Genomic DNA, 23,822 nt, shown 5'->3' with positions numbered 1-23,822 from the left:
CTTAATAGAACACTGCGCCCAATAGCTAAGTCTTCTGTTCAAAAGTTCACCTGATACCAGAAATAATTACCAGTGAGCCTAATGTAGATTGCCATTTCTGAGATTTGACCCTTCTCTAGTTATTTTTCTCCTTTCCTTTTTCTTTCTTCCCCACTTCCTCCCATCCTTCATGCTCTTCATTCCTTTAATCTCCCTTCCTCCCTTCTACCATCTTATTTTTTCACTTTTCCTTCTTTTCACAATTGCTTTCTGGAAGATCTTATGTCATTAAGCATAATCTATACACCATATACAACAATGTTAAGTGGATCCTCTATGCAAATCAATTCTTCAGAACTGCAGTAGTTATATCAGAAATGGAAGAGACCTTGTAAACTGTCTTATCCAACTCACCCATCCTACAAATCTAGTAAAATATCTTTGTTCCACTGATATGCTTGAGATTCATTTTAAGGTTTATTTGGCTATCTATTTAGATTCCACAAAATAATGGCAGACACCCTGTTTTTATTATTTTATTAAGAAGGAAGGCCTAAAACTACACTAATGATACAGTTAGGCTCCAGGCACATACGGTAATTAAGCCCCCAAATGGGCCAAGTCTTAGGATTCTGCAAATTGCAGGTGGATTTCAAAGACAGTATTATAAAAATACCTCATTTATACTTGTTGCATGGTGAAATGATAACATTATGATATGCTAGATTGAATAAAATGTAATGCTAAAATTAATTTTGTTTTGTCTGTGATTACTATTTATAATGTCACCACTAGAAAATTTTAAGTTAAATAACTGACTCATTTTAAACTTGTGCTATATAGTTCTGCTGAACAGAGCTGTTTCATAGTAATAGTTCCTATTTCATAGGAGGTTTAGCTAACTAACATTTTATATCTTCCTAATTTAAGTTCCTAAGCTCATTCAACATTAATAGATAAATTCATTCACATAACAACAACAACCAAAAAGTTGAACTCATGTCCCACAGGACTCATCCTGAAAATTCACTAGTCATAGCTCAATGAGGCCAAAGAATTTAATGATTTATCCAAGATCACACCACTGATTAGTACAGAGATGCTACTAAGACCCAAAACTATTTGCTCATTGACCTTTTTCATAGAAGAGTTCATTGAACAAAATTGTGAAATGGTTTTCAATGGCTGCAAAACTGATTTCAGTTGAATTCAACAAATATTTGAATATCTCATAGGCACCAGGCATATGTTAGCAATCATACACGATGCAAAGGCTTTAGTTTTATCATTTTAGTGTCTGAGCAACTTCTCTTGGTTCTGAATGACAATTTACTTTCATCATGTTTTTCTCATAATTGTAACTTAAATATGACTATATCATTTTCACATTCTAAACTTTTTAAATCAATGTAAATAACTATAAAATATTCCCTAAATTACAATTATATGTTAACAAAACTTTAAATTTTTACATTTAATTTTTACTTTAAGATTCTGTTGAGGGTTTTTGTTGAGGGTTATGTTCATCAGGGAAACTGGTCTGTAGTTTTCTTTTTCTTGTGGTGTCTCTTTTGGTAATAGGGTAATAGTTGGCCTCATAAAATGTGTTTGAAAGTATTTCCTTTCACACAATTTCTTGCAAGTTTGAGAAAAATAGCTATTAGCTCATCATTAAAGGTGTTTTGGAATTCACTGGTGAAACAGTCATGTCCTGGACTTTCGTGAAAGCTGCATGAAACAAGATGATCATAGGTAGTAGTTTACCTTTGTATGGTAGGCTAGAAATGGGCAGTTCTGAATCACTCAGGCAAGAGAAAATATAGTAGGCAACCCAAAAGTTACCTGAATTTTGATAGTGACTTCAAACAACCAAAAATTAAAGAACTTGATGGGGAAAATAGAAACAACATATAAACTAGAAAAAAAAATAAGATAAAATATGAAAGAACTTTGAAAACAGTTTAGCATCCTGTTAATACCTGTTAACATGAATTTCATTGCTTAGTTTAGTGTTGTATCATTTTAGGTGGCTACTGTAAATAAACAGAAAAATCAGAAGCAGACTGAGCCAGCAGCAATAACCCAACCCCAAAAGGGAATGACAAAATTATAGAGCAATCAATAGTGGTTCTGCATAGAATGATAAAATTTAGACTAACTAATCTTCTCATGAGAAAACAAACCTAAATGTCATAAAAAATAAAATATACATCTGAAATCAGAGAAAAGGCATAACTGTATTTTCTTTCTTAAACCAAAATTACTGATTTCTCCAAAGACTGACTTGTTAACAGTTTTGTAAGAATTACTTTTATCCTTAAAATCCAGTATACCTAAAATATTAGAAGCTCTGAACTTTTTTTTTAATTTGTGAGACTTATATGTTTATATTTATGTCTATAAACAGAACATAGCTCCTTTAAGAGAATTACAATGGAATTTATCAATATCTTCCAGATGTATACATTCGCATAGCAAGATATAAAACATGTTGTAAATTATAAACACAGAGGCACTTAGAGGTTTATAGCTTCAGTTCTACAAAGATTGAAAGTAAATGCAAAAACTAACCCAGAATAAAAAAGACTAGTCTCCTTCCAGGCACAATCCTTAATTAATTTGAGCTCTCAAAGGACAAACAAAAAGACTCAAAAATTGGATTACTGCTATCACTGTTGTAATAGAAGCTATATCTCCATTATCCAAGGAATATCACCAAATGGTTACACATAAAATCAAAGTTCCAATCATTGCTAACACCAATGTGAAGTAAGCCATCAGACACCCACAAGTCAGAAACACCAACAAACTTCTTTTGAAAATCAAAAAGGAAATATATACAGCAAGCTTAGATCTATAACCACTAATATTTACACTAAAAGCCAATAAAATATATGTGGTGGCTTTACAACCTCATGAGACACACTTCCTCTATCACACAATTTGGCCTTACCATGTGAGTCCACCAGGGCATGTCTGTGGAAGGTTGAGCCAGTGAAAAATATAATTTTCAAAAATATGAAGCCATATAATGTTTGCATCTCATGCAAATATAAAATGAACACATCAAAGTTTCATTCAATTAATGAAAGAACCAGCATGATATTAAAACTAATTCAAAGAGTTTATGAGAAACTAGGCACATAGTAATAAATATTAGAACAAGAATGCAGGGTTAAAGACAAAATTGATCAATGTCTTACAGAATAAATCATAATCTGTGAGATTATCTGGTAATCCCGGTGGTGCCTCCATTGGAAGGAATGGATGGCCCGAGAAAAATATCGAGCCCTGGTAACCTCGAGAAGAGATGACCCCAGGTTGAATCTGCTGAGACTGATGTTGTTCCTGAAGGCTATGCTGACTGGACATCGACTGTTCGCTCTGATACTATATGGACTGTTCCAACAAGGCCAACTAAAAAATGCTATTTGGTTAGTCTCCCTGTGATTTTATGCAAAAATAAAAAAATGGTTAAAAGGTAGCTTGAATTTGTAAATAGGCTGTACAATATTGGATTAACTTGGGGTCAAGGTTGAGGGAACTTGTTTTTAGAGGAGTTAAAACAGTTTTTAAAGATTTTTGCTTGTTCCTGTTATTTTATACACACACACACACACACACATATATATATACTAGAAGTTTTTTTTTTTTCTTCACCTATATGATGGACTGTTTTCCAGTAATTGGTGACTGTTGCTTCTTTTGCATACACTGGAAACCTTACAAAGACTATCTCTTAAGACTACACCCTGTGATCTGTGCACCATAGATATGGTGGTATGAAATCAAAGGGGGGGAATTGTTAAGGGGAAGGATGTCCTAAAGGAACTCTGCAAACTTCTGTGGGCTCCACCCCCTACTCCAGCTTTCTGGACTTTACCCCCTACTCCAGTGATTGGAAACTACAACTCCCAGCAGTACCAAGGACAGAACTGTGAGGACCCAAGGGCGAAGCTAAGCAGGCATTCTGGGACTTTGGGGGATAAATAGGGCACCATTTTCTACAGTGCTCTCTCACTCGGGCAACAGTTACCAGTTAATTTGTTACCAGAGCTTCAAGTCAGCCCAGTTGGTAAGATATTCTAGTTATCTTGTCTCTCTCTTTCCCTAGGTTGTTCCTTTTCCTTTCCCCTTTTGTAAATAAACCCATTATTGACCATTTTGTTTTTGCCTGCAGGACAACTGAATTTTAAGTGTGGGTGAGGCCCCACAGACAAGCAGCCCAGTTCACACTGGGGTGCCCTGTAGCAGGTCTACCAGATGGAAATTTATTTACATCAATGCCACACCAAAGTCTACAAGTAACCTTTGCCCTACAAAACTGTAAAACACTCAGTCAATAGAATGCAAGTACTGCAAAGCCCTAAAAGAACACCCAAAACCTTCCTTTGCATATTTCCAAGTTTGGGGAAATTTTTAAAAAATAATATAATAGTTTATTTTTACATGATTATGTGCCTTTTCCATCTCAGTTGTAAGCCCTATGGGCTTCCCATCACCAAATCACCAATGTGCCATCACCATAGTAAGTGCATTTCTCTCCCCCCACCGTCTTTGATCCCATTCCCCACTCCACCCCCCAAAAATGTCTCTGGTATATAGCTGTTCATTATTGTTATTATTTTCTTGCCTGGTCCGTTATACTCATGCTACGAATGAAACCATCTGATATTTTTCCTTTTCTTTCTGGATTATTTCACTAAGCATGATCCCTCCCAGGTCCATCCATGTTACTGTGAAAGGCACTTTTTTTTGGTTGCTGAGTAATATTCCATTGTGTATATGTACCACATCTTTTTAATCCAGTCATCCACTTATGGACATTTTGGTTGTCTCCATGTCTTTCCAATTGTAAATAAAGCAGCAATAATCATGTGGGTGTAGGTATCTTTGAATCAGTGTTTTCGTGTCTTTTGGAGTGGGTCATATGGAAACTCCATTTTTAGCAGTTTAAGGAACCTCCAAACAGTTTTCCATAGTGGTTGTACTCGTTTGCATTCCCACCAGCAGTGCAGGAGAGTTTCTTTTTTTCCCACATCCTCATAAACATTTGTTGTTGCTAGTTGTTTTAAGATGTGCCATTCTCACTGATCTGAGGTGGTAACTCATTGTGGTTTTAATTTGCATCTCTCTTATTACAAGTGATGTTGAACATTTTTTCATATGCTTGTTGACCATCTGCATTTCCTCTTTGGAGAAGTGTCTTTGTAGCTCTTCTGTCCATTTTTTGATGGGGTTGTTTATTTTTGTTGAGTTTCATCAGTTCTATATATATATCTTTGTGATCAATCCTTTATTGCTAGTTTTGTGTGAGAAAATTTTTTCCTAATCAGTGGGATGTCTGGTTATTTTTTTGTTTCTAATGTCTCTTTTGCTGTACAGAAGCTCTTTAACTTGATGTAGTCCCATCTATTTATCCTTGCCTTCACTATCGTTGCATTGGGTGCTGTATCTCCAGAGATGTGGCTGAAGTGTAGGTCATGTAGTGTTTGGCCCATCTTTGCTTCCAGGTATTTAGTGATTTCCAGTCTTATGTCTAAGTCTTTAACCCACTTTGAGTTGATTGTTGTGTATGGTGCGAGGTAGTGATCTAGTTTCATTTTTTTGCATGTACCTCCCAGTTTTGGGGAAATTTTTAATTTAGAATTTGATATTGGAAATGTTAATGGGCGTACTTATACTAAAAAAAATACGAATTGTAATTCACACAAACTGGGCATCCTGTTAACAGACAAGTTAACCCTAAAGTAAGTTAACAAAAACTTTATTTGCCAAGTCTATATCGGTTCCTTGCCAACCATGTAGTCCTTAAATCTGTGTCTAGTTTCATAACCTTCCCTACAAAGAGTAATTTCTAGTGCACTTCTTTGTTTATATATTCCACTAGGGGGAGCAAACAACTCACCCACTACCATAAGAGAGCAAGGGGGAGCGTAGAGCGTTTCCGCGTCCCAACCGCTAGAGGACCTTACAGGGACCTCTCAAATTTCACAACCAGCCTGCTAAGAAACTTTACGCATGCGCAAATTCAACCATAGACTGCGCTTGCGTTCCAGTGAGCGTGCTGACGCTATTGGTAGACTTGTGAGAAAGGCGGAACCTCCGGGAGCGCGCATGCGCTGAAGCTGGGGCTCGGCGGCTGCTTGTCACTCTACTTCCTACGGCGAACCCAGCACTTTGCGGACATGCCCAGCCAGGGGCCCGAGGAAGGTGCTCGGCTAGTCTCTTCTGATAACTCGTCCCTGATTAAGGAAGATCTTAGCAGTAAGGTAAGTGTGAGGTGAGGGGGAGAAGACTCCTGCAGCGGAAGTGGCCCCGCTCTGCCCTGGAGAGGGGTCTGCCGCGGCTGCGTGGCCGGATCTTAGCGTTTACCAGCTGCTTCTCTTTTTGCTCGTAGCTACAGTTAAAGGGAGACCTTGAAACTTGCCCTGAAATTACACTAACGTGCCAGTAGAGCGGAAGTTTGGCTGGAATTATTTTTTTCCGCCTTTTTAAAACTTTTAAAAATACCAGCCACCTAGGATCCACAGTAGTTCACCATCTCAGAAAATATCGCCATTGCCCACCCAGTTGCCCATGTCATTGTTAACGCCCATCACGAAGATCTGTCAGCTCTATTTATGAAGCTCAAATATGTCCTTTTATCACCGTGTACACTCTTACTATCCCAAGCCAGCCACTTCCTCTACCATCAGGAGCCCTGCCAAGACAGCCTAATTAGTTTCACGTCATGCATCGTTACCCTCTTCCAAATTATTCGTCACTCTTGCCAAAGAAGCTGTCAGCCAAATATAAATCTTGGATATTAGATGTCCCACTTCTACTTTAATCCTGTCCCAAACTAACATATTTTGGGTAAATCTAATCCTCTCAGTATCAAGGTTACCATGTTTGAGTGAGAAATATAAAATGAATGAGAAAGCACTGTGGAAAAAGACCATCTTGGATTTTAACTCAGGCTAGTCAGTCATCACACTGATTCAACTGGACAGTCAAAAGGGTACACACATCTGGTCGGGGTGAGTTTTCAAACCACACACTACCCACCCACACTGTTTACTAGATACTAAACAATATACACCACTGTAGGACAGACCCCTAAATTTGGGAGGTTGGACAAAGATTATAAAATCTGCTTTTAGGAATTCTGTTGATACTATGAAGTCATTTATTCTCCTTACAGAGAAGAGTTAAAAACAGACTCCACTTAATTCACCTCTCTCCTACTAATAAAGGCTGATGCTCATAGTGCCTGCCCCACACTAGTGTTTGAATACAAAGAGGACTCAAGCAAGGTGGAAAGTGATGGATGACTACTCCAAATACAGGGACTGGTAACATTTGCTTGTTCTGAATGCTTGGCTGCGCCATTCCCATAAAAACCACTGGTATTTGGAAGGTGTGGGAAAAGTGGCCCTCACATCATTCCATGTACTACTAAAATATAATTTTAAAGCTAAAAGCTAAAATATAATTTTAAAGAAATTGAAAGGCTGATAATGCTTTTGGTGAATATTGTTTGTTTTTTTTACAAAAGTTTATTTTTACATCATTTTGTACATTTTTTTTTCCATCTCGATTGTAATCCCCGCGGGTTTCCCATCACCAAATAACCCGTGTGCCACCACCATAATCCTGTGCATTTCCCTCCCCCCCCCTGTTTTTGATCCCATTCCCCACTCCACCCCCACAAAATGTCTCTGGTATATGGTTGTTCATTATTTTTGTTATTTTCCGCCTGGTCCATTATACTCCTGCTATGAGTGAAACCATTCGGTATTTTTCTTTCTCTTTCTGGCTTATCTCACTAAGCATGATCTTTTCTAGCTCCATCCAAGTTGCTGCAAAAGACATGTGTTTCTCTTTTTTGGTTGCTGAGTAATATTCCATTGTATATATGTACCACATCTTTTTTATCCAGTCATCTACTTTTGGGCATTTGGGCTTCTTCCATGTTTTTCCAGTTGTAAATAAAGCAGCAATAAACATGGGGGTATAGGTATCTTTTTCAATCAGTGTTTTTGTGTCTTTTGGGTAGATACCTGTTTGTTTTTTAAGGTATAAAACTTACTTAGTATCTATTGCCTTTACATGAATGCTTACCAACACCAAATCACCAGAGTGGACTCAGTGAACTAACGTTTGTCAAACTTAATCACTGTGCTCTTCTACCTTCCTCACATATAGAATCCCATAGAAAGAATCTGTGCATTCACGGATTATGTGTTTGGATAGTATATAATAAACTCTTACCCTATTTCTCTAATTATACATTTAGACGTTTTTCTTTATTTCAATAGATTAAAGAGCAAAAAATTGTTGTGGATGAGCTTTCTAACCTGAAGAAGAACAGGGTGAGTTGTCAGAGTAAATCTGAATAGTATATTAAAGGTATAAGAATTGTCCATAGGATTTATGTATTTATATTAGATTTTAGATGTTTTGAGCACCTTTTATTTAAATTGTAAAGAACGTAAAAGGTGTTCAAGATTTTATACGCAATTCACATTTCCTTTAAACCAAATATTACTAATTGCACTAGGGGTGTCTTGAGATTGTAATTACTAATGGTGTTTACTCTATACTTGTTATTTGTCTTTTTCTTGAAATAAATAAATGTTAAATATATTGAGAGAAGTAGAAATTGCTCCTTTAAATAAATGTGGGTAATTGTTGAAAGAATGTGAAGGGGATGGGCATAAATTATTTTCCTTCCCAGAAATTATTTTTACACAATTTTAAAAAATATTTTTAACATGGTTACTTAATGCCACTTCCATTAATGTATGTGTTAAATTCAAAGAAATTATATATTTTTTAAATATTTATGTGTACAGAACTAGGGTACAGGCCACAGGTTCAGGGGTGAGAGGATTCACCAGGGACAGAGTGGGGAGCAGAACAGGCAACTGACAAAGTACACTGCTGAGGGGAGCAGCAGGCAGGTCAGGAGGGGTCTGCCAGTCATGTGGGTCAACTCCCTGGCTTGGGATCGAATTCATGCTGCAGTGTCTTTGGAGAGCTTTCATAATGCAGTGCTTTTACCCATTGTGCCATCAAGGAGAGCCCCATAAATTGTATTTTTAAAGTTCAGGAAGAAAGGTTTTGAATCCTTTTAAAGCTCCCTTGGTAAGTTACAAGTTTGACATTTTTGACTCTGTCTTGTGGAATATTAGCAATTAAGGCACCATTGATTTAAACTCTGAGAAGTTAAATTGATAGGAGGTACCGATGCCTGAAAGCTTTGGCCCAGCAGTTTTATTGGAATTGCTGCTTAGGAAAGAATACTGGGAATGTGCATATTGTGTAGTACAAAGACATTCATTTGAACATTGATATATAATACTGAAAAGTTGGTAAGAACCTTAATATCTAAAACTTGAGGAGTGATCAAATAAACTGCAATATTATACCTATAAGGAAATATTGTAAAAGAACAGTACTGTTGAGGTGTTCTTAATATATGTTGTTAATAAAAGCAAATTATAAATCCATAGTTATAGCTGGAGCCTTTTTGTTCAACAACAATGGTAATTGTATATGTAGATAGGAGTTTTACCTCAGTGTTAGTAGCAATTTCTAGATGGTAGGATAATGGATGACTTTTATTTGTTTAACTGTATTTGCTAAAGTATTGTTATGATTGTAAGTTGCTGAAATTTGAGAATGGAATCAGAGTTTGGAGTTTTGGGCATCTGTTATTTTTAAGGTCAAGTCATGATATTAGCCTAAATTATATTTTGCAGAAAGTCTATAGACAACAACAGAACAGCAACGTATTCTTTCTTGCAGACCGAACAGAAATGCTTTCCGAAAGCAAAAGTAAGGGTTTGGTTTTTTGTTTTTAATGTATTATATGTAAACACACAGAAAGTCTTTTCTAGGCTTTCTGTAGAAAGTTAGAATTATGCCTGAATTATACAGCCTATATTTGAATGCTTATGTATCTAAAGATCAACTGGTATATATTTGTTAATAAAATTAATCCACTGGTTTGGTTTTCTACCAGTTGACCTTCCAAAAATGTCTCTAGAATATAAATAGAAGCAAGTACAAATGTATAAGATGTGTTAAAGCAGTAGTTACCAAAATATGCTTTAGAGTTTGAGACAAATTTAAGTATGAAAATCTTTCCTACTTTTTTTCCTTCATGACTTAAAGTGAATCACTTTAAGCCTCCAGGGTCTTGTGTGATTTAAATATAATATATATAAAGAGCCCTGTGCCAGGTCAAAATAGATATTTAATACAAAAAACTATTCCCTAAAAGATAAATACTGTTTGTTAGAAGCTGATTATAGTACTAGCACAGTGTAAATGTACAAATGGCTTGATCTTGGTAAATACCCTATGTTTTTCTGTGAATTACAAAGTAAATGTACAAGAATTTTTATTTCACTGAAAATTTATTCTCTCTTCCACCCCCACAGACATACTGGATGAACTGAAAAAAGAATATCAAGAAATAGAAAACTTAGACAAGACCCAAATCAAGAAATAATCAACTTGATTTCACGAAACAATGTGTGGCATTTGTTGTTCTGTAAGCTTTTCTGTTGAGCATTTCAGCAAAGATCTGAAAGAGGATTTACTCTGCAATCTTAAAAGAAGAGGACCCAATAGTAGTAAACAGTTGCTAAAGACTGATGTAAACTACCAGTGTTTATTTTCTGGTCATGTTCTTCACTTGAGAGGTGTTTTAACTGCCCAGCCTGTGGAAGATGAAAGAGGGAATGTGTTCTTATGGAACGGAGAAGTCTTCAGCGGAGTAACAGTTAAAGCTGGAGAGAATGATACTCAAATAATGTTTAACTGTCTTTCCTCTTGTAAAAATGAATCTGATGTTTTGTCAGTTTTCTCAGAAGTCCAAGGTCCTTGGTCTTTTATATATTATCAAGCATCTAGTCATTATTTATGGTTTGGTAGGGATTTTTTTGGTCGCCGTAGCTTGCTTTGGCACTTTAGTGATGTGGGCAAGAGTTTCTCTCTCTCTTCAGTTGGTGCCCAAATATCTGGAGAGGACAATCAGTGGCAAGAAGTTCCAGCATCTGGAATTTTCAGAATTGATCTCAAGTCTTCTTCCACTTCCAGACTTCTGGTTTTAAAATTATATCCTTGGAGATATATTTCTAAGGAGAATGTTATCAAAGAGGAATGTGTTAATACTCTGACTCAGATTGCAGCAGACTTGCCACCATTTGTATCAGTGGTAGCAAATGAAGCCAAGCTATATCTTAAAGAACCTGTTGTTCCTTTAAATATGACTTTGCCACCAGTTCCAGTTGAGAGTGATGTAAGTGCCATTTCCAACAATCCATCTACAAGAGAGACATTTCAGGTTTTTCTTACTGATGGACACATGAAAGAAGTAGTTCAGCAGTTCATTGATGTCCTGAGTATTGCAGTCAAGAAACGTGTCTTGTGTTTACCAAGGGATAAACCCCTGACACCAAATGAAAGTTTGAAAACTCATGAGAAAAAAGCAAATGTTGCAATCCTGTTTTCTGGGGGCATTGATTCCATGGTGATTGCAACTCTTGCTGACCACCATATCCCTTTAGATGAGCCAATTGATCTTCTTAACGTGGCTTTCATGACTAAAGAAAAGGACATACCAGCTAGTTTCAACAAGCAAAGGGGGAGACAGAAAAACTGCAAAACAACTAAGGAATCCTTTAAAAATGTTGCTGTTGCTGCTGATAGGTCTGATAAGCAGTTTAATGTACCAGATCGCATCACAGGAAGAGCAGGACTAAAAGAACTACAAGTTGCTAACCCTTCCCGGATTTGGAATTTTGTTGAAATTAATGTTTCTCTGGAAGAACTGCAAAGGTTCAGAAGAACTCGAATATGTCACTTAGTCCACCCCTTAGATACAGTTTTGGATGATAGCATTGGTTGTGCAGTCTGGTTTGCTTCTCGGGGAATTGGCTGTTTAGTGACCCCAGATGAAGTGAAATCGTATCAGAGCAATGCAAAGGTAGGCACGGTATTTCTGTTCAGAAGAATTTCTAAGACCTAATTTTGACTCTAGAACCTATTAGCACTTAGGTTGCAAGAATATACTATATAAAAACGACAAAATTATGTACTATTACAGTACATAATGACTTTAAAGTGAGGTACAGAACACTGTTAAGTGACTGGAGATGATTTTCATTTTTTAAGCTTTGCTTTTATTTCCTATATAATGAATAATTTAGTCAAGCTTATTAAGGAATGGAAAAGGCAGGCAGAAAAAAAAGAAGCAAGCCAAATATAGGCCAGGTTCTAGAGAGGGTATCTTGGGTCTGATCCTGGGTGACATTTTTGATATGAATTTCTTTAAACCTTTATAGGTAGTTCTTACTGGAATTGGTGCAGATGAGCAATTGGCAGGTTATTCTCGTCATCGTGTCCGCTTTCAGACACATGGCCTGGAAGGACTGAATAAAGAACTCAAGATGGAATTGGGTCGAATTTCATCTAGAAATCTTGGTCGTGATGACAGAGTTATTGGTGATCATGGGAAAGAAGCAAGGTAATTCTAATAGTAACTTTCTAAAAAACAATAGACTGACAGAGCTATGGGTTCTTTCTTCTCAGAGGCTGTTCAAATGAATAACAGTGGCAGCAATTAAGTCTTGACTTTAAGTTAGAAACACAGCCAGAAACAAATCTGGGGAGAATTCACAAGTGCAAGTACTTTCCAGAACACTTCTCCAAGAAATGTCTCTTCAATAATTTTCAAAGATCATAAAATGACTTGATTGTTACTAGTACTGCAGTGAAAACCACTAAAAGTAAATTGAGGTAGTGAGATACCAAGAGGAGGTAAAAGGCTTTGTTTTAAATGTTCTCTTTCCTCACATTAAAGGCATAGCTCTTAACCCCAAACTTTCCTCCAGTGTTATAGAAATTTGTTTTGTCTCTATAGATATTTTAATATGTATAGATCCATACTGGTTTTTTTTTTTTTAAAGATTTATTTATTTATACAGGACTGGGGTACAGGCCAGAGATGCGGAGGGTGAGAGGATTCACCAGGGACAGAGTGGGGAGCAGAACAGGCAGATCGACAAAGTACACTGCTGAGGGGAGCAGCGGGCGGGTCAGGAGAGGTCTGCCGCGCCATGTGGATCTCCTCCGGGGCAGGCGGGAATCGAACTCATGTGGAAATGACTTAAGCTTCTTAATGCAGTGCTTTAACCCGCTGCGCCACCAGGGAGGGCCGATCCATACTGTTTTAAATGGTGGGTTCCAGTACTGCACTCCCCTTTTTTTCAAACAATTTCATCATATATTTTGGTTACCTGAAACCTTTCATGTGTGTGTATTTTTTTAATATCAGGTTAACTAAAACATCAATTTACTGAAATGGTATAATGTAAGCAAACAATTTTGCCATCATAGGTGTTTCACAAGTTCTGGATTGTGGGACTCTTCTATAGTGATTTTGTATTCTGAAAATTTAATTTCTCAACATAATAAAGAACAGACACAGATTGAATAATTAAGACCATGCTTTTTTTCAAGGCAGCTCAAATGTATGATATGAAAGAGTTTGATATTTTCTTGACACCATTGCTCTGATTTACTTATTAGGCAAGATTTTTATATTTTGTAGCATATATATCAAAATTAGTTACATCATAAGGTACATTTTAAATGTGGTTAAATTTTAGCTGTAAAATTGTATAAATAGCAAGTTTTTAATTCAGAAACTATCCTCGCAAATTAATTTTATATTATCAATTTTAATTAGAATTAAATGCAAAAGCAATAATTATAACAAATTGATTTCATTTGTTTATAGTGATTATATTTATTTATTTTAGATTTCCTTTTCTGGATGAAAATGTTGTCTCCTTCCTAAATTCTCTGCCAGTTTGGGAAAAGACAAATTTGACTTTGCCTCGTGGAATTGGTGAAAAACTAATTTTGCGCCTCGCTGCAGTGGAACTTGGTTTAACAGCCTCTACTTTTCTACCAAAACGGGCCATGCAGTTTGGATCTAGAATTGCAAAAATGGAAAATAATAATGAAAAGGCATCTGATAAATGTGGAAGACTCCAAGCCATTTCCTTAGAAAACCTTTCCGTTGAAAAAGAGATTAAAATATAATGATTTGGCACTGTAACAACATCTATTAATGACAATTCTGTAAAAATAAAACACTTACTACTTACTACTATATAATGTGGTTTTGAAGTTCTTTTATATAGTAAAATACAGATTATATGTAGCTTGATATGCTAATTTAGATTGACAGGGAAAAGATTATATTTGAAGGAACCATTTGGATATTTTGATTTTGATATTTTCATATTTTGGGAACTCTTAAATTGTAATATCCCACCAGCAACATAAAAGAAGGTAGCGTTTACTAACGTTTCATGGTAGCTACATCCAGAAATAACTCATCTTGTTATTACAGTTGTCAGTGGCTCAGTTTAGACAAGGCCTTGTTTAACAGGAGACATTAGGGAAGCTAATAGGTTTGCTTGAGGCTCAAATGCCTGTGTAATACTTGGTACTTGCATTACATCTCTTTAGGCACTTTTCCCATTCTGTGAACTTTTGAAGGCTATTTTAAACATTCTACCCCACAAATCACCAGTCTCCATGTCTGTGCCCCAATCTCAGCTCATGGGCTTTTACACAGATCAAAGTCATCAAATCATGAACTGCATAGCCTTTGTCAGGGCAGGGTCATTGTTAACTTTTCTTTATGTATTGTCATATTTATCATGCTTAAATGTTTCTGTGGTTAGCTGTGTGGCTAAATTCCTGTCATCACGTGTCTGTCTGCTCTGTTTTCCAGGGGCTCCAACATCTAGCACAGCGCCTGGCTCATAGTGTTCCATAAAGGTTAATAGAAGGAAAGAATGATGATGGAGGTGAGATTCCAACAAGACTACCTCAGAACCTAGAGCTTTCTCTGCCACTATTTTGTGTCTTAGCAGAGACAAATAGTGGTAAGACAAATAAGAAACCATGAAACTGGAATGAGTTCTAGAGGTGGGATTGGGGGACAATCAGTTTGGGAAGAATCTGAGCCGTGCCCTGCACCGTGGGTAGATGTGTATCCTCCCCCAAGACAATCCACTGGCTCACTGGCTCGTCCCAGGGTGACTCACATTAGACTCTAGATCTGCAATTGTTTCCAACTGTTATGCAGCGGAGGGGTCTGGTGACCCACTGGAGGTAGGTGAGGTGGGCTCTCAGGATAGGCCAACGGCTCGCAGGATGGTCCTGATGCCACCAAAGGGCCAGCAGGCTTCCCCTGGCCCTCACCCCAGAAATTCTGAGCTCCTGGCAGCATCTCCCCTATCATCCTCTCTCCAGCAGGGTTCTTAACTCAGGTCCAGGGAAAACTCACTGAGACCAAACCCATTTCCAGCCCACAAAATACTCCAGGGACCAGTGTGGATACAACTTTCCTGGCCAGGACAAGAAAACAGTATATATGTTTCTTTCTGTCTTGGGTGTATGTGAGGTAAGTTTCAGTTTTCTGTTTTTGTATCTGCTTCTGCAACGATTTTCTTTATGGACCACAGGTGCTTTGGTAGTGGCTGTGCTATGTTAGTGTGTGTGTTTGTGTGGGGGGCGGGGGGTGTTTCCTATACTTCCAACATGAAACATTGGTGTAAACCAATATTGCCTCAATATTTAAAAAATATATATATTTTAAAGTAGATTTCTTGAGTGTACCTATGAAGACATGAAGTTGTAATCCCATATAATTGTGTGAATAATTGGCAAATCAATAAAATTGGGGTAAGACAATCAAAGTAGGTCTCTTCCTTTTCCTTGACTTCTATCTCCTGTGTCTGGCATAGGACTGTATCTTGAATGTAGGCAGGCCCAGGCTGTTTCTGATTCTGAATGTAGGATACCGCAGACATGTCCTGCAACCTTTCTGTTCTCCATTAGTGCATCATAAAGTGGAGATACCAATGCCTCTATTGCTTTGCTGGGTTCTCAATGTGTGGTTCTCTAGTATTATCACCACCTTCAGCTTTTCAAAAATACAAATTCCCCAGCCTCACTCCAACCTACCAAATCAAACACTCTGGGGTAGCGCCCAATATGTGTTTTAACAAGCCCCAGATAATTTTGATGTGGGATGAATTTTGAGTCAGTGTATAACAGAGGAGCCAATTAAATGAAATACTGTATATGAAGAATTAGACAAATAGATGTGCAGAAAATGGTGTTCAACCTTAGATTAGCAGGCAAACTATAGTGCATTTAGATGGGAATAGTGTTTCAGTTCGAAGTACACAGGTAGAAACCTAAAACTTGTCTCGAGGGACCCAGGTGGAAGGAGGGCACTTAGAGGGGTTTTCATAGAAAAATAGATGAGGTAATGGCAGAGGAGCTAATAAGCAGCTGGAGGGGTCCAAGTTGAAAGTGGCAAAAGTTCACTTTCATCAGTCCTTTTAACTGGACATTCTCATTCTTAATGGTTCCTGAATGTCGGTCCAAGAGTTTAGCCCAGTCTGGCCCTTTGAAGCTTGCTCCAAGCCCTGTTTTAAAATGGCACCTGTGATGTTAACTTTTCATATGGTAGTTATGGTTATTATTTGGAGATTTTTGTTTAAATAGAAATAGAAAGCTAAGCAGGGTCTTTTAAGTATGTCCTTATTTTCTTGCTTTAGAAGTTTAAAAACGGGGTCTCCCTGGTAGCTTAGGGGTTACATCTCAGTGCTATCACCTCTATGGCCTGAGTTTAACCCCAGGCCAGAGAACTAACCTACATATGGCTCAGCAGCCTCATGTCTCACTGCTCCCCTTAGAAGCATATTTCAGTAGATCTGCCTGTTCTCCCCACTTTGTCTCTGGTGAATCCTGTTACCCTCATACCTCTGGCCTAAATCCCAGTTCTTCTACACATAAATAAGTAAAACTTTTTAAAAACTTAAGGTTTTGAAAACAAAATACTGTCATCTCTGAGTATCTTAGGGGATTAGTTCCAGGCCCATACAGATATCAACTCCGTAGACACTCAAGTCCCTTACATAAAAATGACATACTATTTGCAATCTTCTCACATCTTCCCATAAACTTTTAATCATTTCTAGATTGCTTACAATAGCTATTACAATGTAAATACTATGCAAAGAGCTATTTATATATAACATACGTTTAGAGAAAACAAGAAAATTCTGTGTGTGTTCTGTTACAGCAACCAAAGTAGGCCTACTGCATAGCATTTCAAACCATAGTTGGTTGAAGCCTACCCTGAAAAGCCCTAGGATGGAGACCGTGAACGCTAAACATAATACATCTCCAATAGGGATGCAACCATATTTTCTCATATATAAAATTACATTTCTTTTTTTTTTTACTTACTTCTTAATGCCTTTTAACTTCTTTTGAAAAGCAGAATGTAATGTTAACATTTTTTAAATTTTTAATAAATATTTCAAATTACTTATGCTGCAGTTAACAGTTGAAGAAATGTTGACCATTAAACAATTAATTTTAGAAGATGAAAGGTACAGATTTATTTCTCAAGAAATTCAATTTATTACCATGACAATGTTATTGCTTGTCTTCCTTTTTTATTCATTGCAGAAACATCAAAAAGGACACACTAGACTTAATTAAAAATGTTAAGATTATCAAAAAAAGGATTGCCTAGACCTGACCAAATTCAAGATGAAGAAACTTACCTGGAAAATTTATCAGTACAGAGAAATGCTTCTGCTTTTTTTGAAAAATTTGATCGAAGTGAAGTACAAGAGTTGCTAACTACTACACTAGTTAGCTGGTTGTCTTCCAAAGAAGATGTCCGCTCGCAATTAGACAACCCATGTGGAATTATGAGTCAAATAAATAATGTAGGCTTCTCCAGTGCAATCCTGCTAACTCCTGTGGACTCTTCTGCCCTCTTAGATTACAGAGAAGTTCATCAGATCATAAGAGAATTGTCTGTTGGAATTTATTGCTTAAATCAAATTCCTTCAATCAGCTTAGAAGCTAATTATGATCAGAGTTCTTCTTGTCAGTTACCTCCAGCTTATTATGATACCAGGATTGGCCAAATTCTGATCAGTGTTGATTACATGCTGAAAGCACTCTGGCATGGAATTTATATGCCTAAAGAAAAGCGAACCAGATTCTCTGAATTGTGGCGTACCATTATGGACATTGATCCAGATGGGAAGCCTCAGACAAATAAAGATATTTTTACAGAGTTTAGTTCAGCAGGTAAGAGGATTTAACACTTTCTAAAATTAAAACGATGATACTGTGGTACTTTTTTTATTTTAAAAGTAGTATATCTGAGGCTCAGTCTAATGTATCAAACCATGCATCTACAGGTTGCCAAGGCATCAGTAACCTTTTAAGAGGGAACTACCAGACTATCGAAAGAATGCAGAAATTAATGGAATTCACTATTACTGACTATTTGCATTTCCTTACCCCCGTCATACCATAGACCTGAATAAGACAATTTAGTAGGTTCCAGTTGAAGCTGCTCTCTTGGAGCCCGTGACCCTCCATTCCTATGGTACATCTATCATTATAAGGACTTAATGCTAATCCCATCAACACTACAGCTTAACTAATTTTTTCAGTTAAACATACTGCCTTATACTCACTGCTCTTGAAGTTTGCACAACAGGCCGTGTATAAAACTGATTAAAGATCCACAGTATCATCGTTTGGCGTATCAACCCCATAATGTGCAGCTAGTGTACATTTACAGGCAATCCACAAATCAAAAGGATCTGTCTCAAATAGTCACCAAAGGAACAATATCGGTCACATTTATTCCTGGATAGACTTATTTACATTTTTTAGCTTCAGACCCTATAAAGTTTATTAGCACATTCTTTCCTGCAGTCAAGTGACATTCCAATATGTTTTTATTAGAATAGAGACTTATTTTTAAACATGTGCCCACAAACTGAATCTGTGATTAGAAATATTTAATCAATGAAGACATTTGGAAACAGTGCCTAAGATACTATTTCCCATTTCACTCATTACATGTGGCCCATGGCCAAGGGATAATGGGGATTGTCTCTTGAAAGCAGACTCCAAGAGTAGCATTTCCATGGTCAGTGACACTTCCATCCTCGAAGTTGTCCAGTAATCCATTTGCTCTTCACTGGAGGATGGAAGTCAAACTCCACAAGTCAGATCATGTCTTTATATATTTGACTTGGCCAAGATGTCTGGGAAATACCAATTACATAGTTTGCCCTTCCTGATTTAGATGATGCAAGAAGTTTTGTGAAGTTCTAGCCTCCATAGATGTTAAGGATCAGCAGAGTGGAGAATGGTTTCCAACAACATAAGAGCCTTGACAAAAATTAAGTTTGCTTTTCTTTCCTTTTTACAAAGATTATATAGGACTTACTGGAGAAGAGATGGGACTGGTGAATCTTTCCATTGAGGCAGGTGTCAAGCAAGGTAAAGGGCAAAGCTGACAGATTGGAGTGAGAGAAAGAGGCCGTTTTAGGTTCAGCTATCTAGGTGGAACTTCACTAAAGAATCAAATTCTGGCGAATAACCAGGGTTATAGGTACATAATGAGGAGAGGTACACAATGAGGAGTGGTCCACATGTTAAAGTTACAAGGGCCTTTGGATCATCTAGTGATAAGGAGCTATGTGACCAAGCCTGGAGGGAGCACCTGTCTTCGTAACTCAGGATAGAGGATGCTGGCTTAGTTGATGACAAGGTCAACTTTATCACGTGCCTTCATGAGTACACATCCAGTCTGTTGTATGCAACTATCTGTTATATATGATGCCACCTTTTATGATGATGCCCTCACAGTGATGATGGAGGGAAACACCAGACATGGGCAGTCTAATCAGTTGCAGGTGGAATGAGGGAGCACACAAAAACTTGTCTTTCATTTCTTACTTCAGTTTTGGTAATGCTACTCAAAATATGTAAACAGTGCAGGATCTCAGAGACATCTGCTTGTCATTTGTACTTTTTGCTGGATCCTGAAGCTTTCAAGGTTATCCCAGGGGAGGTGAGAAATTCAAAGATTTGAGAAAAGAACAGACATTGATGTATAAGTTACATCTTAAGACACATTACAAAGTCATTTTATGATTCTAAACAGTTTTCTTAAATATTAAGAATAACGTGGAGATAGCTGCTTTGAAAATTGTGACAAAGTCTTTAATTTCATTATTAAAGATTTTTAACAGTGACAGTAACAGGAAACTTGTCATTTATAGTAGAATAAAATAAGTTTTTGTTATATTTACATTGTGCTTAGTTAGCGCGCGCGTGCACACACACACACACACACACACACACACATATATATGGTTAGATTCTGTTATCAGCAAAAAGAAAGAAAAAATGTAAATTTGGACCTGAAAAGCAATTACGCTTTTAGCTCAAGTAAAAACCAGATTTGTGCTTAAAAGATAATACTTTCTTTTTGATTCTTAATTTTTTTTATTAAAGACTAGAGTGATGATGTTTCTATATATTATATTCCTCTGAGGATGACATTTTTAATTCTACAAGTTGCCATCTTTATTCTGCTGAGTTATAACTCATCTACTTTTCATTCTTTAACAATTTTACTGGCATATCATAATTCATTTATTGTCATGGTAGTAAAATTTCAAGATGAAGGCCTCTACTAAATTTGCTTTATTTATCCAGAACGAAGTATGAAATTTTCACTATCTAAAGTTTTTCTCTTTTACTGTAAAGGTTTGATTGATATTACAAAGGACCCAGACTTTGATGGAATCTATGATGAAGATTTGAATGAAGATCCAACATATAATCCCAATAGCTCTGATGAAAAAGCTATATTTATGAAATACATTGAAAATATTATGCTAAAGTTGACATTCAGTACCACACAAGTTCAACAGTATGAAAATGTTTTTATATTTGAAGCAGCCTATTGGCTTACTAATGCTATAAAATTTAATCAGGATTATCTTGATATTTGTACCTACCAGAGAATACAGCAAAGGTTGTATCTTCAAAAAAAGATTATTCAAAAACACTTTGAAAAGAAAAAAGAAATCAGAAGAGGGCTAGGATACTTAAAGTTAATATGTTTTCTGACTCCATTTCTGCTGAGTTTAAAAAGGAAGATGAAAGTTCCATATTTAAATAGTCTGCTTCAGCCCTTTTCAGGTAAGAGTACAACTAAAAAATCAAACCTAAAATATAACTGTACATTAAATTTATGCTTAAGTTCAGTTTGTTTTTTGCGTGTAAACTAGTAAACCTATTAGGGAAATAAAAGCAAAATTGAATGGTTTCAAAGAAATTAAAAATACTTGATATATATGCATATTATTTGTTATATATTTAGGCTACTTGTAAGGGCTATTGAAAGACAGGAAAATATGCCATGTTTGTGATGGCATATGAATATATCTCATCCAAATAAGTATTCAGCACACTTAAACTGAAAACCTCTATTGTGTTTTTTATGAAAGATTATTAGTTGATTCTGAAATTCGTTTGGAACACAAAAAGATCATGAATAATCCAATATTACTGGAAAAAGATCAAAATATAAAAATTATTAATAATCTATTGGTGTTATAATAAATAGAACAAATAAGAGAATAGACAACAAATGGCCATTTGTTGTTTTCATTTTTTAAATAAAAATTTGTTTTCATCTTTGGAGATGACAAGGTCAAGACAGAGAGAGAATTGCCTCCATTTATTTATGGACAAGATTTTAAATGCCAGAATTTTCACTACAAAGAGGATCAGTATTTTCATGTGCATGGAGGAATTGAATTTGATATCAGCACTCCTTCAATTGAGAATGCTTTGGAAGACTTTAAGGTTTAAATCAGTATTGTTTCTGAAATAGTTACTTATTTCACAACACTTTTATCCTATTCTTAAAGCAAAAAAAAAAAAAAAAAGCCTATGTTGTTATAGGCACTAAGCAACTCCCCAAATGATGATGTTTATAACTTGCTAATTTTCATTTATTATGTAATATTGAATTAAGTGCTCCTGTAGCTAAGATACTGTGTTAACTGTCAGGTGTAGAGTGATAAATTAGGACAACTGAACAATTTACAGACTTCTAATGAACCATAATTGCTCTAGAATAGTTAGCCAAGTAGTGCAATAGAAATTCCTGAACACTACAGATTCTTCTGTTTTCCTCAAAGATTAATACTAGACTAGTGGTTTTCTAGTTTGAGAACAGTAATCCTTCTGAAAGTTAGCATAAACACTATGCCTTTAAATGTTTTTTTTTTGTCTCTTCTATTTTCTTTATATGTCTTTTGATTTTTACCCTTGTGCCCAAATACATGCAATTATTATCAGGGCCTTGTAAGATTATTATATTTAAAATGTATCTTTTACATACATAAAATTTTATCTAAAAAGTCCTATAATATTTTAGATTCACTTAAAGGTTTTTGTTTTTTGTAACAACTCATTTTAGAACAATTTAGAAAAAATACGGGATTGTGCTGCAAATACATTTGTAGAAGACTCAGGATACAAGGAGTATTACTCAATACCGGTCATGGAATTAAATGGAAAAAGGTAAGAAACTTCAAATTATTCACAGCATAGAGTTTTGTTTTCCTCGATGGCATGTGTGTAGTTGAGAAAATAAAAACAAGTCTAAAATGCTGAAGACATAATTAGATTAAATGAACTAATAAATAAATTAGTAAAAGGAGGGTAAACAGATGGTTTGAAGGTAAACTTTGAAATCCTTCAGCCAGAGTTAGGGCTGGAGAGATAATTTAGACAATATTCCTGGTCACAGGCATGGGAAGGGCAGAGTCAGTTAGAATGATTAATATGGAGAAGATATGTGTTAGAGAAAGACTTGAGTAATAGTAGTTGGTGACTGTAGTATTAAAAGATTCACAATCAAGTAAAATTAAACTATTAAATTATTGTGGACAAATATAATATTGGTAGCTTATGGGAAAAATTAGCAACCTACTTCAGAAAAACTTACCTTCTTTCTGTCTTTTTTATAGCTACTATGTGATCTGTTTTGAACTTGAAACTTTCTATCAGCAACTATATAAAACACAGTGGTGGGGTGTCATAAATGAAATAGTCAACACTATGAGGCTGAAAAGACTTCCACTGACAGACGCTCAATTACATGAGCAATTTAAGAAAAAATTTGGTTTCAAAAAAGCTATCAAATGCAAGGTATTTCAGTGATACCCCATTATTTTGTATATGGTATAAGTAAGTTTATAACTCAAATAAATGTTTATCTTAGGGATAAGTAAGAGTTTTAAAGTCTTCATTGTGAAATAAATACCCACATTTTCGTAGCTCAAGAATCATGTAATTCTGGGTTATTAATATCTAGCAGGGTAAGAAACATCTTGTTAATGAATTAGATGTGATTAACCTGAATAATGGCTAATGATTACTGGGTGCTTATTTCATGTGGCAGGCACTACTAAAAATTCTTTCAAAAAAGGCTCTTAGGGTCCTAGTACTATTGTTAGTTATTCCTATTTTACAAACGGAAGTATGTGTGGTGGAGTGTGAAGGATCTTTCCCAAGCCACTCAGCAAGTAAAAGGCAGGACCTGGTTTCGCTCTTAACAACCAAACCTAAGGAGAAAAACCTGATACTCTGAATTAAATCTCTATATCTGCTCCAGCAGATCCTGATTTACAGCTTCTGGAACTTATAAATTAAATGTTGAGGTCAGCACTTTCAAAAGCTACACTGACATTTCTTACCATTTATTTATTTATTTATTTTAAAGATTTTATTTATTTATTCATATAGAACTGGGGGACAGGCTAGTATCTCAGGGGTGGTGAGAGGCTTCACCAGAGACAGAGTGGGGAACAGGACAGGCAGATCAACTAAGTACACTGCTGAGG

At 36.1% G+C, this 23,822-nt stretch overlaps 2 protein-coding genes across 2 annotated transcripts in view; both read left to right on the top strand.

The window, feature by feature from the left end:
• The first annotated feature begins 6,098 nt into the window (after nucleotides 1-6,098).
• ASNSD1 (asparagine synthetase domain containing 1) lies at nucleotides 6,099-14,176 on the top strand. The gene is made up of 6 exons (XM_004674446.2): nucleotides 6,099-6,251; nucleotides 8,283-8,336; nucleotides 9,729-9,804; nucleotides 10,413-11,962; nucleotides 12,321-12,502; nucleotides 13,800-14,176. Exons 4-6 carry the CDS (start codon nucleotides 10,505-10,507, stop codon nucleotides 14,083-14,085), a joined length of 1,926 nt encoding a protein of 641 aa, XP_004674503.1. The 5' UTR covers nucleotides 6,099-6,251; nucleotides 8,283-8,336; nucleotides 9,729-9,804; nucleotides 10,413-10,504; the 3' UTR covers nucleotides 14,086-14,176.
• A 3,368-nt stretch (nucleotides 14,177-17,544) lies between these two features.
• Nucleotides 17,545-23,822, top strand: part of ANKAR (ankyrin and armadillo repeat containing) — a 41,308-nt gene continuing 35,030 nt past the window's right edge. Inside the window, exons 1-5 of the mRNA XM_004674445.1 lie at nucleotides 17,545-18,180; nucleotides 20,668-21,105; nucleotides 21,611-21,774; nucleotides 22,394-22,497; nucleotides 22,947-23,127. Coding sequence (XP_004674502.1) covers nucleotides 17,580-18,180; nucleotides 20,668-21,105; nucleotides 21,611-21,774; nucleotides 22,394-22,497; nucleotides 22,947-23,127 — 1,488 coding nt within the window. The 5' untranslated portion in view covers nucleotides 17,545-17,579. The remainder of the gene's footprint in view (nucleotides 18,181-20,667; nucleotides 21,106-21,610; nucleotides 21,775-22,393; nucleotides 22,498-22,946; nucleotides 23,128-23,822) is intronic.

The sequence above is a fragment of the Condylura cristata genome, unplaced genomic scaffold, assembly GCF_000260355.1.
Source record: "Condylura cristata isolate star-nosed mole 26May11 unplaced genomic scaffold, ConCri1.0 scaffold00002, whole genome shotgun sequence".
NCBI classification, from domain to species: domain Eukaryota; kingdom Metazoa; phylum Chordata; class Mammalia; order Eulipotyphla; family Talpidae; genus Condylura; species Condylura cristata.
Note: the sequence above shows the minus strand (reverse complement) of the source record. Positions and strands in the feature narration are given on the sequence as shown.

What these genes read in the sequence shown, in the direction of transcription:
- ASNSD1 (XM_004674446.2), top strand. Translation starts at nt 10,505, where the DNA reads ATGTGTGGCATTTGTTGTTCTGTAAGCTTTTCTGTTGAGCATTTCAGC. An exon ending in CGTATCAGAGCAATGCAAAG is followed by an intron (nt 11,963 to 12,320) that starts GTAGGCACGGTA and finishes AAACCTTTATAG; the next exon opens with GTAGTTCTTACTGGAATTGG. An exon ending in GATCATGGGAAAGAAGCAAG is followed by an intron (nt 12,503 to 13,799) that starts GTAATTCTAATA and finishes TATTTATTTTAG; the next exon opens with ATTTCCTTTTCTGGATGAAA.